Raw genomic sequence first — 16,647 nt, 5'->3', positions numbered from 1 at the left:
AGAGATCACAGTCTGGGTCATGCAGTCTTTGCATTGTATATTCCACACGAGTCTTCAAACAGGGGGTGGATGGCTAATGAATGAGCTAATGTAAACTAAACTGCCCCTTCTGGCTGAGACAGGCTCTCCCTCGGGCCCTCTGCATCTCTTTCTGTCTTTCTCTTCATCTGCCCTTCCTTTCATCCACCCGTCTTTCCTTGCCTGTCCTCCACTTCTAATCTCCATGCTCTTCCCATTGTTCTAGTCCTCCCCCCTATCTTATTATTACTCCCTAAACCTCCCAATTTACTTCCTTTTCTTACCCACCCATGTTCTGGTGCCCCCATGGAGCTCAGAGAGTATCCCCCTCAGCGTTAACACTGGGCTCACCAGCTCCATGTGAGCCTGTGGAATTTCCTCTATAGTTTCCCCGTCAGGTCTCGCTCTCCTCCTGAAGGATCCCACTGACACGTGTGCTTCTGTATACGTCTCACAAAGATCAGGGCAGGGATAAAGGCTCAGGCACTTGTAAAGACAGAAAAAGGTTTTGAGGGGAGAAGGGTGAGCGAGTTAGACAGAAATGAAGGCAGAAAAAACCCCAGTGCACAGTGTACCAGTGACTCACTTTATTGGGACTGCTTGACCTTCACACACATGCACCCACCCGGTCTAGCCGTGCATACACACAAGCAAACACTGAGCCAGATACACAAACAAAATAATACTGAAGCTGGGAAGCTATAAACACAAGTATTCATTCACTAAATTAAACAAATAGAAAACATTCAAACATACCAAGCTTGGGAAATGATTAAGCAGCATTTCCTCTATTTTAAATGTGGAAAATATTCTTTGAACTGGACTTAACAGCTGTCAGAGCGTTAAGTCAAGCTCAGAAATGTGACTAAATCCATATTTGGTGCACAATTTAACAGCTCTTGCTTGTTCTAAAAATGTCTCTGCTCTCACCCAGAATATCTGTCTTTTTAACAACATCCATGACACACGTGGCCATGTATGAGGAAACGCAGACCTCTGTAAACTTGCCACAAAGCAGCAGCAGCAGCAACACAGATCTGACATCTGCAACCAAGCAAACAGTCACATGGTGAACATCATGTACATAAATACCCTGCTAGGTAAAAATATAAATCTGTGTAAAGCCTGCAAACAGACATAGACAAGGACATTCAGTAAGTTGACAGATTCTCACTTGGCCTCCTGGTAAAACTCCAATCAATTTATCTCCGCTGAGCCCTTGAATCTGTTTATTTGATCTCCAGCAAGGACATGACAACCCAAATTATTTGGATAATAAACACAGTCACTCTCCGCCGTTGTGATTCATTTCAATTAAAACTGATGAGCTGATTTTACTTTTACAGGGGCAGTGTTGGCTCTTATTTATCGAATCATTAGCTATCAGAGTTCCTACTGTGAGACAAATGAGACAAACTGAAAAGTTTCCAAACTCATCACTGTTAAAAAGTTCAATCTTTCATACACAGGAAACCCAAATGAACTCAGAGGACAGCACAGGATGAAAAATCTCAGCAAAGACAGTGTTGATCCCCTCACTGTGGTGAGATTCAAAGTGATGTGCCTCCCCCAGCCTGCACATAAAATAAACACAGTTATAACTGACATTCCACATTAAGAAAGAAGAGTGACCCAGGTCAGATGAGTGTTTGGGATTCGCTGCCATTCCACACTTACTCCACACTTAGTCAGCGTCAGTCTAAAGTGTATGGATGCTGCTGTGCGTGTATCCAGCTGTGCATGCCAGGCGTATCTCTGTATACGGCTGCACACATGTGAACTCTCTGTGTGTGTCTTAGAAAATATGCTGCTTGAATCCAACATGCTCTGAAAATAAACTGCAGGGTCAACATACAAGACAGAGAGAAGGAGTCTGTCCATGTTTTGCTGTGTGTTGCAGAGGAAGGGTTGTGGGGTAAAAGAAATGTGCTTTCCCCTCTGTTTTTCCTGTCTGCAGTGGGAACAGAACTCTGACTTTTCAGTGAACTATCCACTGTGTGTATCATGAGGAGGACACAACATGCATCCAGGGTTTAGTTTGGAGGAGCTCAGGCCCAGGAAGGAAGCTTATCCTCGGGGGGGTCACCCTCGGAAGTCAAGAATCTGGAGGTCACTCAAGACAAGCTTGTTAAATTCAACACCCACCAATGGAGAATGTAAGTGGAGGAATCTAAAAGCAAATAGGCATTCTGCAAGAATGTTTAAACATTTGTTACTTGAAGTCATCAGTCATTTTGAATACAAAAATAAGGTTGTCAGTGTTAACTGCAATACAATAAATCACTGCAGCAACTACTATGACAGCTCATCAGTGATGGATTTAATCTTCTTATGGAAGAGGATAACAACACTGGGCTGAGGTTCTTTGAACTAAATGCTAATGTCAACATGCTAACATGCTCACAGTTGCAATGCTAACATGCTGCTGTTTTAGGGGTAATGTTGACCATGTTAATCGTCTTAGTTTTGCTTGTTAGCATGCTAACATTTGCTAATTAGCATTAAACGCAAAGTACAGCTGAGGCTGTATGCCATTAGTTTTGCAGGTGTTTGGTCATAAACCATTAGTTTCGGACAAATTGAAATTTTGTCCTCATGATGGTGCTAGAGGAAATGTCTGGGGGTCACCAAAGTTAGGACACATTGTACAAGAACCATGAATGTCTGTACAAAATTTTGTGACAGACAACTAGATTTTTAAATATTTCACTGGATAATTAAACACTTCTGGTACACTATCTGCTGGTGGCGCTAGATGAAAAGTCAGGGGATCACCAAAGTCATTAGGATTCATGTTCTGGTTCCCCTGAATATCTGTAGCAAATTTCATGGAAATCCATCCAATATTTGTCAAGATATTTCAGCCTAGACCAAAGTGGTGGACCAACCAACATTATTTCAAGAGCAGACAGGTCATGGCTTGTTTAGGTGCTGCCACCTAGTGTCAGTTTACATGAGCAACACAAAAGTGAAATGCCCCCCATCTGCTTTAATGGCTGGACAACAATTTGGATATTAATATGAAACATGTAATATTGTCATTTAACAGGTAACTTTGCCAATTTTACACATACAGGTCACTTTATTAGACATTGTATGGCTTATCATAGTTTGGGCTCGGAAATGACAAGTTTTAACAGAAATCCTGCATTGCAAACTGGTGCCATTTACAGGGCAGGAAGGATGTAGCATAAAATGCTACTGGTTGCATTATGGGAAATGTAGGATCCAGCCCTTTTAGAGCTTGCTGCTTGTCCCATACTAAACTAAAAATAGGGTTAGTGTATTGAAGAACAGAATGATGAGCCAAAATCCCTGGTTTAACACTAAACAGGTATGGTTGGGAGAAAAAAAACACATCAACACAATGCAAAGAGAAACTTTAATAATAAAAATGCATGAGTAGTGTTTGAAACATGAATTCACAAATCAACATAGACAATGTGTCTTGTGCTACTTTCCGATTCAAACAAACAACATAATTGGATGAAACTAACATCTGTTTTTTGTATGAAATTAAAATATGAACAGTTGTGCACAACCTGCTATGGGATGGATTTCGTATGATCGGCAGCTGAGCAGTATTTCTGTTTTGTTGTTATCTTAAGGCCACTGGGAGGAATTACGAGGTCAGAGCAGACATGCAGACTACACACATACGCACACACAAGGACGTCCAAATAATTTCAATCAGATGTCTTTTAAGAACATGTAGTCACCGAAGGGGAACCAAAACAAAACAATATATTACAAAAAAATGTAGTTCTCAGTATTTTAAATTTGGCTTTATTTGCAGCACGATGCATTGTCCTGGATCTATTGCCTTTAAATAATGCTTTTGTCACTGATACAAATGATTCAAAGGAAGCATCCTTATTAAATAATGAATTTCACCAGGACACATCAAGAATTTCAGTTAGTTCAACTACAATATTTCTGTTTTCTCTAAAGTAAAACATGTCTATTGCCATTTCTTGGTTTGTACTTTATACTAACTGGTAGGTAGTGATGTATTTGGTAAAAAAAAAAAAAAAAGAAAATCCCACCTACTACTTATATGTACCACTCTAACTGAGATTGAAGTGAAACTAGTAGCTCAAGTAATACAACCCATAATTCCTCCTTCCTATTTATCAAAGAATATTATCACCTGACCTACAGCAACTGAGCTGAAAAGGTCCGATGCTAGAGTCAGGAGGCAAGCTACCGGACCAACATGATGTTGAAAGACAAAGACAAACCCACAACTAGTAGGTCCACAACACAGCAGCTTGCGCTTCAAAGAGATTTGTGAACTGGATCAACAGGCATTCATTAAGCTTTATGATCAAAGAGTTTTCTCAGCTGAGATCAATATAAAAAAGACATGTTAGTTTGTTCTGGTCCCACGCTGCACAGCTGACTCTTTGTGTCTCACAGTGAGGTTTCCTTGGATTCTGGCACAACTGGTTTGAATGTCAAGATCTCTGTGAAGGTGTGACCTAAAGAAAGAAGACACAGAAGGACACCGATCAATAAAACGTGGCAGCTCATATCGTCTTCCTCCTTTCCCCTTCGCCCTCCATCCTTCTGACATTACATCCTGTTTTCACTGATCTTTTTTTTTTGCTTCCTTGCACCATAATCAGTCTAACAGCCCCTCCCCTTCATCCTCACGTTTCCACTGGTCCAGGGGCAGGTCGGTGTTGTCTAGCGAGTGGTCGTACGGCTGTGCTTCCGTCTCCTCCTCTGGTTCTCTGAACTCAGAGAAGTAAGGCAGCTTGAGAGCCTCTGCAGCGGCCACCCTGGTCTCCGGATCCAGCAATAACATGCGCTCCAGCACAGACACGGCTGAGGAAAGAGTGGAAACAGGAAATCAAATCACAGCTCGACTGTCAAACTGAAAAGAGATCAAATTAAAAGGCTGAGCACATCCTACCTTGTGGATTAGTTGTGGAAAACACCTTCTGAAGGTCTTTCTTTTCCACTTTAGGAAGACCTTTGATGTAGCTTTTGGCCTAAGAGACGAAATTAACACATTTAATGTGGCACAAATCCTTATAACTCCTAAAATTTAAGGGACATGATTGGGTGCTACAACAAAATCAGGGAGTACGTCGTTAAGTTCTGGTTTGTGAACTCACGTCCTCAGAATCTAGTTTTGATATAAATTCCTGAGTTGGTGTTCCTGTGATCTTCATGATCTCAGTCAGCTGATCTAGGTCTGAGGAACAGGGGTCAAGGTTCACATACACAGGATGATTCTTGCAAATAATTTAAAGAGGAGAAATGGTGACATTTTACATTGATCCTGCAAAAAACCATATTCCTCCGTGTTTTAGCTCTATGAACGTCTGTAAGCTGTCAGTGAGGTAAAAGGATACGGTCACTGCCTTTAAAAAGAGGTTTTCCTTGCAGCATCTCTGCCATGATGCAGCCCACAGACCAAATGTCCACTGAGGAAGAAGCAGAAAACAAAACATTTCAGACTTTCTGAATTTACAATTACAGGACATTGTTGGCCAGTGATCAGCAGCAAAGCATGCATGCATTCCCTAACAAAGCACATGCATATACAGTAAGGTATGGTGTTATGAGATCACCACCTAGTGGATAACACTTGTTATTACCATCTGACTCAATTTAACAAAGGTGTTTTTAACGCCACATCCTTCCACTTGACACAAAACCAATTTTATAGTTATGAGGTGTATTTTTACAATGGAAAGTTACAGTGGAGTTGTTAGCTGCTTTCTAGACTCACCGTTCATAATCATACAGAGAAGTCTGTCATAGAAGAGGGCTAAATACTAATGTCTCTACTGACTGTAGCTTCAGTAGACCAGAATGCTCTGCAACCACAAGACATATGCAAGAAATCTTTGAAGCAACAAGACCCTGCCTGTTCACTGGAGGTTGTAAAGGTCTCTCTGGAAAATGCAGTAAATCACTAGCTGCAGTGAAGGCAAGCGAGTACACTAAAACTAATTCATGGTACATCATAAAATAACAATAGGATTCAGTGCTAATGGGGAGCACTGAACATGACACACACAATGGCTTTTTCCTTTAATTAGCCCTTCATTACCAGTCTGAGTGTAGTGCATCCAGCTCAGGATGACCTCTGGGGCTCTGTACCAGCGAGTCACCACATACCCCGTCATCTCACTGTCTGCCTGCCGCGCCAAACCAAAGTCCAGGATCTGACGGAACATGAAGTGAAACACAGCAAAATGTACATCTTACTCATACTGGGCTAATAAGACTTAAAGAACTTGCTTAAAAATGTAGAATTGGCAATGAAATTCTGGGCAATGCATTGATGATTTTATAGTTATAAATTGTCTATTTTAAATTGTAACTCCATAAATGAAATATCTTGAAATGAACACACACGATAGGCTGTTTGTTTGGGTTGTACATCTGTACCTTGAGCTCACAGTCTTGGTTGACAGCGAGATTTCCTGGTTTGAGGTCCTGCAAAAATTGATATGAAAAGACTAACTATGACTGTGAGTTTATAGCAAACACGGAAGAGAAAAACTAAAATCCATTTATAACAGCATAATACACTGGAGAGGGTATAAGTTTGTACAGGAAACACCAACTCACTATACAATTAGATAACAATGTGTGAACACAATCTTAATCTCACTCATACATGGTGGAAACACACATAAAAAACAACTTACCCTGTGAATTATACCAGCAGAATGAATATACTGTAATAAAAGAATATAACGCGGTGTTAATCAAGACAACAATTAAACTCAAGTAGTAAAGTAATAAAGTGTCCACAATGTATGATCAAAGTAGAGTTCTCCACCTTAAGCCCTTTGAGCATCTGATAAACCAAATACTGAATTTTTTCTTGTGACAGCTTCTGCAGCTTCATCAGCTTCCCCAGATCTGTCCCCATGAACGGCATCACCAGATAGCTTGAGGAAGAAGGAAACATTATGAGTAGGATTCTTTCTAACTGGATGGGACTTTGAAATACTTTTGCCAAAAGATGTGAACAGGTAAGATATAGGTTAACACTGCGCTGCAGCAGTGGCAGAAGCATGAAGTGCACTTACAAATCATAGAATTTGTCCACAGAGAGGTCAGCAGTAAACACATCTAAGAGGCCAATCACCTGCAGACAGAAATATACAATATATTACACAGGTGGAGATAATCTGTTGTCCTTTGGTTTATTTTTAACAAAGAAATGCTGCATGTTTTAACTTCAGACCGTTTAGCTGTCAAAACTCCATCTAGTCAGTACTGTAATATTCAGCAGTGGAAAGTAACTAAGTAGATTTATGCAAGTACTGTACTTAGGTAAAATTTTGAGGTACTTTACTTGAGTATTTCCATTTTCCACTACTCTATACTTCTACTAATATTCAGAGGGAAATATTGTACTTTTTACTCCATTACATTTATTTGACAACTTCAGTTACTTTGCAGATTCAGATTAATGCTACAAAATATAATCAGCAAATCAATTATGATATTGTTATTTCAATAAGCCTTTTATTGATCCCCAGGGGGAAATTCCCAAGCAGTCCAGGAATACATAAAGTATACTATATATAATATATATATATAAATTAATTAAAATTAGCCCTACATTTACCAGCTGAAATATTAAAGCTATGAACACATCAATGCATCAATAATTCTAATTCTTCCACCACTGGTAAAATTGCACTGACATAAAAGAAATGCAGTCCTGCAGTCCTGAGGCCCTGGACCCCTTAACTATGTACTCATTATACGCTGTGCTCACATTTTCATGTTTCATGTGTTTGAGAAGCCTCAGCTCCCTGTAGGCTCGCTTGGCGAAGAGCTCCGACTGGAAAGGTCTGTACAATTTCTTGATGGCCACTGTGGATCCTGTTCTGGAGTCCACTGCTGAGCTGAGGTCAACAATATAACAGGACTGTGTGAGACAAAATATATAACATCTTCCAAAGAACATCAGCTGATAACATGACCAGTATGAGGAAATAATAATCCAATCCAGGAACTTTCCTGTGATAAGGGGGGAAAAGAAATCTGATCTGAGCCTGAAGATGTATCTTTCTTATCTTCTGATCAGGAATGTTCACTATAAGCCCAAACCACACACACACACACACAACCCCCTCGTCTATCCCCTTCGCTCATCTGCTACTTCCAGCAGTGATCTGACTGTAGCAGGCGGCTCCATCTCCAGCTTGTATCTGACTACAATTTGTCAGTTGTTCATGTGTTATTAAGTTGCACTGAGTCAGTCAGAGCAGTTTGGTAGCCGCCCACAGAGTTAATCATTGATAACAAAGGGGCCGCATGCGTCGAGACGCACAAAGGTGCTTGAAAAGCTGCTTTTCATTGTTGTGTATCAGTAAACGCGCACCTATTTCACCCTGAACCACCCATGCGTTCTTCATAAATCAATCATCTTAGAGTTAACTTAAGGTGACATGATCATCGCGGTGAAGCGAAGGTATCGGTGCAAGTGTCACCATCATATAAGGAAGTGAAGCAGCATGTGTTCAGCGCAGCGCAGATACTTTGTCTTTTGTTTGGCTGTGGCACAGTGCGGCTGCCTGTATGGCACCATCTGTTCTGTCGCTTTCTTTGTTACCGTGCTCCACATAAACCAACAGTGCGATCAGCGTTATAGCTTCTTCCAGTTTTGGCAGAATTTACTTACCATACCGTCCCGTACGCCCCGGTCCCCACCTGCTTCAGATCCCGGTACCGCTCCGGTACTTCCCATGAGGTTTTGTTGACGTCTTGGCGGTAATAGCCTGGCCTGACTCGCTTAAACATCCTATTTACTAAAAAATCAAATAAGAAGTCTAGGAGAGGTTCTTTGGTTGTTTTGTCTCTTCCGTCGTTACACACCCATTGTCTCAGATCCCACCTATGCGCTCGCCCGCGAACCTTGCGCAGCTCTGCGTGTCAGCCGCTCAGGGCGCACCCTGAGGTCACAAAAAGCCACTCCCGAGTCCTGGTGGATGGCTACAATTAAAGGTGAAAAGGGGGCTGGAATGTGAGTAATACGAGACTGGGCTGACAACATGACTCTGAAGTGCGTTGGTAGGTGCGCACTCTTTGGATAGCAACCCGAAAGTCGGCAATATGCTCTGGCCTGGTTAAATGGCAACATTCACTGTAAGCTATGATCCTCAGTGCTGTGCTCCTATGCTTTGTACAGGAGTGGGGTAAGCAAATGTTTGAGACTTGCTGGGACATGAATATTACTGACGCCCTGGGGTGTAGACACACAGCTATGTGGTTAGAGACTGTGTCATGCGTCCAGAAACAGTAAACCGTTGAAACAAACTGGAAATATCAGATTTTGTCAGCTCGGTCTATATGACTCTTATATAAATAAAAAAAATATATAAAGATTTGGCTGCATCAGTGTGGAGCAATGATGGCAACATCAATTAAAATGTTATGCAACACAGAAATGTGAAGGTGGAGTTGTTCTTGATGAAAAGACAGTTATGGTCGGTATGCATTTGGCACAAAATAAAGAGGACACAATGTCTGTTGACTGCTCAGTTTATTAGGATATATTAAGGCTATAACTGAGGGAGAGCTCAACCATATATTTCATATTCATTAAGGAAAAATACAACTCTGAAACATAATCTCATTTCATGTCAATTTCTGTCTGTTTTTAAATTTGGAAGTTCAGCTTTAATGGGTTAATTTTGACAACAAATCTGAATTAATTTGCTAAACAAACAGGTTGATCCTGGTTTAAGTAGAGCAAGTTATGAACAGTTCAAAAAATTCATGAATGGCAGTGAATATGTTTTCCCTTTCTACAAAATTATGTTTGATACCATGACATTTGGGGCACAATCTACAATAAACTTCCCCTAAGGAGTTTGCATGTTCACAGCCTGACTAAAATAGTCAAATACAACATGCAGATCTCACTTTTCCTTTGCTCGACTCTACATCCACTGTAATTTCATTTGGATGCTTTCTAAAAGTATTAGGTAACACAAAATGGTTGTTTGTGGCTCTGTGCCAATAAAGTGGTGCTATGACAGTGGCAAAAGGCAATGTTTTCTATTACAGGAGAATATATTGTGCGTGTTTTTCTACTGCGGCTTATTGGATCAAGTGCAAGCACTCCCTTTCCCCCAAATACATGCCCTCATCTCACTCTCACTCTCACACACACTCTCTCACTCTCACTCTCTCACACACACACACTCTCTCACTCTCACTCTCACACACACACTCTCTCACACACACTCTCTCACACACACACACACACACACCCCAGTTTGTCAGAGTCAGACAGGTCACTATAGGACTTGTTGTCGGAGTCGTCATTAATAGCCAGCCAACACCAAGCAGACAGGGAACAAGAACAGCCATCTTTTGTTGTATGCCAGATATCTTTTATAAAGTGCATTTTTCTTCTTTTTTTTTTTTTTTAATGGGTGACCTAGCCAACCCCTGTTCTATCAAATTCCTCAAGTTAAGTCACTTATGACATTAAAGCACACTTTAACATCCTGTTTGAAGCAGAAATGTCAAACCATGGAATAAAATAATCACTTCAAAGCCATTTCCTGGCACATTTCATTTTTGTAAAAGCTTTTTTTTTCCCCAGACATAGTGGCGTCATATTTGTAATTCATTGTATTTGTACCACTAAACTCAACTCTCTCCCTGTCCGCTTTGTGTCAGGTAGCCTGTGGGGTGCAGTGCCTCATGCTAACTTCCCTGACACTACCTGCCAAAGTAATAGAGAGTTTTACAGTGACTGGATAAGAGTGGAGAGACATAAAAAGGTACGAAAAACATGAACTAAAAGACCAATAAACTCTCTTATCACTTTAGGCAGGAAAGCTAACAATCAAGGAAGTTATTATGAAGATCATGTGACACAGATTTCATGGGCCCAAGCTGGGGGCTTGCTGTCATAGGGAACAGGATTTCTGGCTGTAGATGTAAATGCCGCCTCTTGCTGTTGCTCCTCTCCTTCGTCCCTCTCTGCCTGTTCGCTGGCCTCGCCTCCGCCCACCCATGCAGGAAGCTCCAGACCTGGCTGTGAAGAGAAAGGCTTCTGCAGAACCTTGAGGACCCGCTGGACCTGCAGCGCAGAGAGGAAGTGAGAGCAGGTAAAAAACCCTGAAAGTGAAACACTGAAGCTGAAGAGAGCAAAAGGGCATGGAGTGTAAATTACGTGCATTCAAATATTTATTTCGCTGCTTTGAAATCACTCAATGCAAACATTTGAGTGCTGTAGAAACACCTTTTCAGGTAACATTTAAATGATTTTTCTAACTCAGATGCATGGAAGTATGGAGGTGTACAGGTTTTTCAAACAAAATGACAAGAGCATCACAGGGGGATCCAGGTCTGACCTCAGAGAAGTCTCCATTCTCAGCCGCCTCAATTGCATTCTGGGCAATGTAGTTTCTGAGTATCACACGAGGGTTGGTGCTGTCCATCACCCTCACCCTCTCCTCCTGCACGGCCTGCACATCATTCTGGCCTTCCAGCTCCCGAGCCAGACGCTTCCTGTGGCAGTGATAACACAAAACACTCAGTCAGAGAGTTACAGTAATGGAGACTCAACCCTCCATTTCCTCCTCTTTCTCTCTGTCCACCCCCTTTATCAGTCACACTTCCACCCATCACCATCCACCCAAACAAAATCACCGGTCCATGCAGTTCCTCTACCCTCTACTCTTGCTGCCAGCTGTGCTTCTTTCCCTCACATCTCTTCCTCTCCTCTATCCGCCTATTTATCCCCCCCCCAATATCTCACCTATAGCGTGTGATCCAGCCAGTCCACTCCTCAGCCTGTTTAGTTTTCAGCTCTTCCTGGCTAGTCTCCATCAGGTCTTTCAGTTTGCTGAGCCTGTCTAACTGCCTTGCAATTGTCATCCTGTCTGAGATCATCTGGAACAGCGCTGGGTTGCTCTGAGCCATAGAGAGCAGCATTGCCAGCTCACTGTCAACAGCAGACAGAAAACACAACAGTTATAATCTTTATTGGCATGTTGGAGAAAGCAGAGGACTAGTGCAGCCAGCGCAGGCAATCCAGGTTTTAACAGTTACTTTATGGAGAATCTGAGGTAACAAGATGAACAAAACAAAGACGTGATTATCTTCATGCAGGGTTCTGTTCCGCTGACTACGTTTACATGCACAAAATAAAGATCAGGTTGGACAGGAAATCAGATAACACGTTTAAATGTGTGTAAATCTGGTTTAGTCAGTGATCACAATTTTCCCTCGGTAGCAGCCTTCTACAAAGTATTGTACGCAACAGATAATGAAATTTTGTATTTTCTCTAGCACTGTTTCAGTTGTAAAATCATGACAGTGGCAGTTTCTTTGATGTTACAATTGACTTTTAAGATGGCATTCCTTCTACAATGTTACTTTCCATTTGGGGCAGTCAGGCTACAGGTAGTTACTCCCACAAAGTAAAACAGCTCTAGTAGTGTTGTGAATCCTTTAAGTCCTTAAAGCAGCACCTATTCATATTTTCTGTATTAGCAATAGATCAACTGACTACTTTTAAGTAGTAGTAGTAGTAGAGTATTATATCCCAACTCTGCAGTTCCCCTCAGCTCTACAGAGCTTTTTAGCATCAACCTGTTGTTTCGATTTTACAACCCGCAACTTTACTGTTTTGGTTCATTCTCTCTCCAACCCAATTTCCTCTTTCCAGGAGCATCAGGCAGCTGTGTTCAGTAAAAAACCTCAGGTATACCCACTCTGTGCTACCTGCCAGTGTTAGCCACTAGCTGGTTAACATAGTGGAGCATTTGGCAGCTAAACAGACAGATATTTCTCTCAGGAGTTGGTGGAGACCAAAACAGAGCTAAAAGGAGAGTGGATATTGGACTTGCATTTGCCAAGTGGCCAGTAACACAACTCCAAATGAAGGATAATGTTGCTCTGTATCAGGTAAATGTGTTATTAGGCAACTGTTTGCTAACACTTTCTCCATAATAACTTTAAACTGTGACATATCAGTCTTGGCAATGTTGTGTTTACAGCTTTTTCTGCTGCCCCCAAGTGAAAGAAAATCTATGAATGCTGCCTTAAGACACCTCAAACTCAAACTGTGATACATACATTTTCTTACTCCTGTTTCCAATGCAATGTTACTCTCCCCATGTAATGTAATGTAATATAAAGCCCCACTAGTGGCACCCAGAGGCAGCAATGTGCATCAAACAAGTTTGGGACAGTCTGAATATAATACTAAAATGTAAAAATACCAATTTTGTCCTATGGGTAGGGTGCTAAAGACCATCAGCACATCACATGCCCTAGGGAGCATGAATGTGCTCAGTTATATCATGGCTATCTTACCATACTTCTTTTGTTCATCATATGGAAAGTTTGACTAAAAGGTCAGGGGTGTTACCTAAAATAGTATGAATCATTTTCTGGCAACCATAAATATCCACAGTCAATTTAATTTAAATTTAGCCCTTCGTTTTCAAGATACAATTTCAATTTTGTCATGGACCAAACAAAGTGTGGGTCAAAGAGAACATTTTGATCTGGACAGAAGAGAGGTCACTTAACTGAATATGAACGATGGGAATCGTGTTCCATGAACTTCTATACTAAATTTCATGGCAATCAGGCCTGTAGTTGTTGTTCGGGACTTCAGCATTGAATGGACAGAGTGCCCAACATCGCCCTTATCACGTAGCATCTCAAAAACCTTTAAGAAACTTGGCTATGGTAATACATGTCCAGGGAATTAGGTTTCTCTAGCTTCAGTTACCATTTTATTCCTAATCCCTCACCCTAAAAAATAAACTGGGTTTCATTTACATTTCATTTCTGTAATGGTATGAAATGGACAAAACTCATTTGCTTTGGCTTGGCTAGCTCACCGTGGATCCATAGTAGGTTTGTTGGCAGCCTTGAGCTCCTCTAAGGTGGCACACTGCTCCAGCAGGAGGTCTGCGGCTTTCTTGACAAGGTCCTCGTTTCCCTCGCTTTCTCCCTCAGTGGGACAAGAAATCTGACTCAAGCTACGGAAGGTGTTGGTGAAGTCAGCACCTACAGGGAGGGGGGCAGAAAAGGTTACAACCATCAGCGATTATTTAAATATTTTTCATCTTTTATGTGCAGTACTGTATGTATTAACTATAAACTATATAAATAGAAATATATATAACTATAAAGACTCTGTTGCTAGGCCACTCCTATCCCACCTGTGTTGTGCATGGTCTGCAGCAGCTCGGTGATCAGGATCTCGTCCTCAGGCTCGTCCTTCTTCAATAAGCCCAACTTCTTCCTCATGTTCTCTAGGTAGAAGCCATTATACAGATCCAGGTACTCGTCCATAACAGCTTCAGCCCGGTCTGGTGGCACCTCTGGAGCAAGAGCCTCTGCTAGCTTCACCAGGTTCCACCTGCAGATGGCTGGCTGGGCCTGGTAGGAGTATCGGCTGGAGTTGTCGGAGGCGTTGCAAGTGAAATCCGGATCAAACCTGAGAGGGATAAGGAAAGTTGTTTTCTATAATGTGATGAGTGATGGAGACTTCCTACCCACAACATGCGCACTATGATAATGGATCAATCAGACCAATTGTGTCTGACCTGTCCATAAATCCATATGGACCATAGTCCAGCGTGAGTCCCAGGATGCTCATGTTGTCTGTGTTCAGGACCCCATGGCAGAAACCTACACACTGCCACTGAGCCACGAGTCGAGCCGTACGGAGCATCACCTACAGACAGGGAGAAGACAGTAATCTAACATTAGAGTGTTTCAAAAAATATCTGAATCTGTAAAACAACCCCTGGGGAGTATGGATGATGCGATTTCTTACTATTTTACTAATTAGATAAGGAAAATGTCAAAGATCTCTATCCAAAGTTTAATGCCTTGTTAATATCTTAATCTCACATTGAGCAGAGGGCACAGTGACTCAGCACATGCAGCCACAGAACCATCTACAGCAGCTTAACAGGATAAGAGGATCCAGATGTTCTTGGCTGCAAACTGTAACGTCAGGCCTCGAATTGACTACTTACTGATTCAAGTAAACCTTGGAAAATGTATGTCTTATAGTCGTTGCTCTATTGCCATTTCACTGAGTGAGATGTGTGCATTGACGGGTGGCAGAGTGTGTCACTCATGTGCTCTGACCTCTCTGAAGAAAGCCACGTTCCTCTCCACCCGATCTGGGTAATTCTGCTGGATCTCAGGGTAAAACATCTCGATGACATAATCCATCATCTGACCTCGGATCTCGTCACGTCCATAGCTGGGACCCTGACGGCCCGTATGCTCGTCGGCCTGCTTGAAGATCTCAAAGGATCCAAACCTGCTCACAGAGTGCACAACTAAGACAAACAACTCTTGTGTGTACATCTCGAGAAGCTCAGACATGCATGATAGATGAAAAGGGGCGACAATGTAGGCTCACCTGAGGAAGGTGGGAGCAATACGGAGGACCACAGAGCACCTCTCATGCCGAGGGTGCCCATTATAATACACATCTCTTATGACCCTGCTGTCAGAGGTCACTACGGAGCCGGCTCTGGTGGTGGGAACACCCAGGAAGAACATCACCTCGCTGCACAGGAACTCTCTTATACTGGAGCGCAGGACCTTACGGCCATCAGCTTGCCTATGGAGGACAGAATAGATAGAGAAAGGTACATTCTCCTGATTATCCAATTAGAGTTGTGGACAACCCACGTTTCAACTGTGTCAAAGCTTAACAATCCATCTAAAACTCATCTGCCACTCTTGAAAACACATTTGCTCTTTTAGATGATCTGTATAGCTTTACAAAAGAGAATCAAAGTCTTTTCCCATGGTTTCACCTCTCCGGTGGGTTTCATAAAAAGAGATCAAGTACAAACTGGTAAATCCTACAAGTCTCTTCTAATCCCAATAAACGTAATATAATCTTGCACAAAAAACATCCTCTTGTACCTAGAATAAGGGGTCAGTCCAGCTCCTTTCACCTGAATCTCCCACCGGCCGCTCGGGTTTTCCCGCAGCAGTTCGGGATCTTGGCCGGAGGGCACCTTCACCTCCCCGAGGTAGCAGGCCGCCCCGTCGCCCAGCTGCCCGGCGAACTGGCCGAACTGATGGCCGCAGTAGCAGTGAGCAGCGGGCTCGGATCCAGGCATAACTTTGGATCCGCTGAGATACTCTGGCCCGAGTGGATCGTCCATGACCTCCTCTCCGTTGAGCCCCAGCAGCGCCAGAGCTTCGTGTGACACAGCCACGAACCGAGGCTTGGTCAGCGGCTGCGGCTTCACCCGGGAGAAACACGCTCCTTTCACCTGCCGCACCCCCGGCTCCTCGGACGTGTCCAGTGGAAGTTTCTTGAGGGCGACGTTGTCGAAGTCGAGCCGCTCCAACGGAGAACGACTCATCGCCAGACCCATATCGTCCATCCGGAGCGTACCGAGGAGTCTGAACACGGTAACACCAGGGAGAAAGATGCGTGACGGTCTCAGCCGAGGTCCTAAATAAGCCATGCAAACAAGGCCATCTGTTCGCTTGTATTCGCTGGCGCAGTTATAATTTGGTCACTAATCATGCTTTCATAATCCTGCAAGTTACAGCGGATGTTTGCAATAGACTGTGTTACACTATTATTTGTCCGACCGGAAACAAGCAGTAAAGACAGAACTA

The 16,647-nt window shown here is 42.6% G+C and overlaps 2 protein-coding genes across 4 annotated transcripts; both read right to left on the bottom strand.

Annotated features, from left to right (window-relative positions):
• Positions 1-3,381: 3,381 nt before the first annotated feature.
• mapk12a (mitogen-activated protein kinase 12a) lies at positions 3,382-9,192 on the bottom strand. Of its 2 annotated transcripts, XM_044191965.1 has the most exons (12): positions 8,684-9,192; positions 7,775-7,904; positions 7,077-7,135; positions 6,824-6,935; positions 6,690-6,719; positions 6,427-6,474; positions 6,086-6,200; positions 5,382-5,453; positions 5,142-5,221; positions 4,937-5,015; positions 4,675-4,848; positions 3,382-4,499 (listed from the first exon to the last, which is right to left on the bottom strand). In XM_044191965.1, the coding sequence occupies exons 1-12, from the start codon at positions 8,800-8,802 to the stop codon at positions 4,432-4,434; spliced, it is 1,086 nt and encodes a 361-aa protein (XP_044047900.1). In that variant the 5' UTR covers positions 8,803-9,192; the 3' UTR covers positions 3,382-4,431. The 2 variants fall into 2 exon arrangements, with proteins under 2 accessions (XP_044047900.1, XP_044047901.1); XM_044191966.1 differs by lacking the exon at positions 7,775-7,904 and having other exon boundaries at positions 8,684-9,149.
• A 335-nt stretch (positions 9,193-9,527) lies between these two features.
• On the bottom strand, positions 9,528-16,626 carry selenoo1 (selenoprotein O1). 2 transcript variants are annotated; one of them, XM_044191958.1, is made up of 9 exons: positions 15,937-16,624; positions 15,422-15,625; positions 15,142-15,319; positions 14,589-14,719; positions 14,202-14,479; positions 13,878-14,046; positions 11,780-11,965; positions 11,373-11,529; positions 9,528-11,098 (listed from the first exon to the last, which is right to left on the bottom strand). In XM_044191958.1, the coding sequence occupies exons 1-9, from the start codon at positions 16,488-16,490 to the stop codon at positions 10,874-10,876; spliced, it is 2,082 nt and encodes a 693-aa protein (XP_044047893.1). In that variant the 5' UTR covers positions 16,491-16,624; the 3' UTR covers positions 9,528-10,873. The 2 variants fall into 2 exon arrangements, with proteins under 2 accessions (XP_044047893.1, XP_044047894.1); XM_044191959.1 differs by lacking the exon at positions 11,780-11,965 and having other exon boundaries at positions 15,937-16,626.
• Positions 16,627-16,647: the final 21 nt, after the last annotated feature.

Source organism: Siniperca chuatsi, linkage group LG4 (genome assembly GCF_020085105.1).
Source record: "Siniperca chuatsi isolate FFG_IHB_CAS linkage group LG4, ASM2008510v1, whole genome shotgun sequence".
Lineage (NCBI taxonomy): Eukaryota > Metazoa > Chordata > Actinopteri > Centrarchiformes > Sinipercidae > Siniperca > Siniperca chuatsi.
This window is presented reverse-complemented; position numbering and strand designations above follow the sequence as displayed.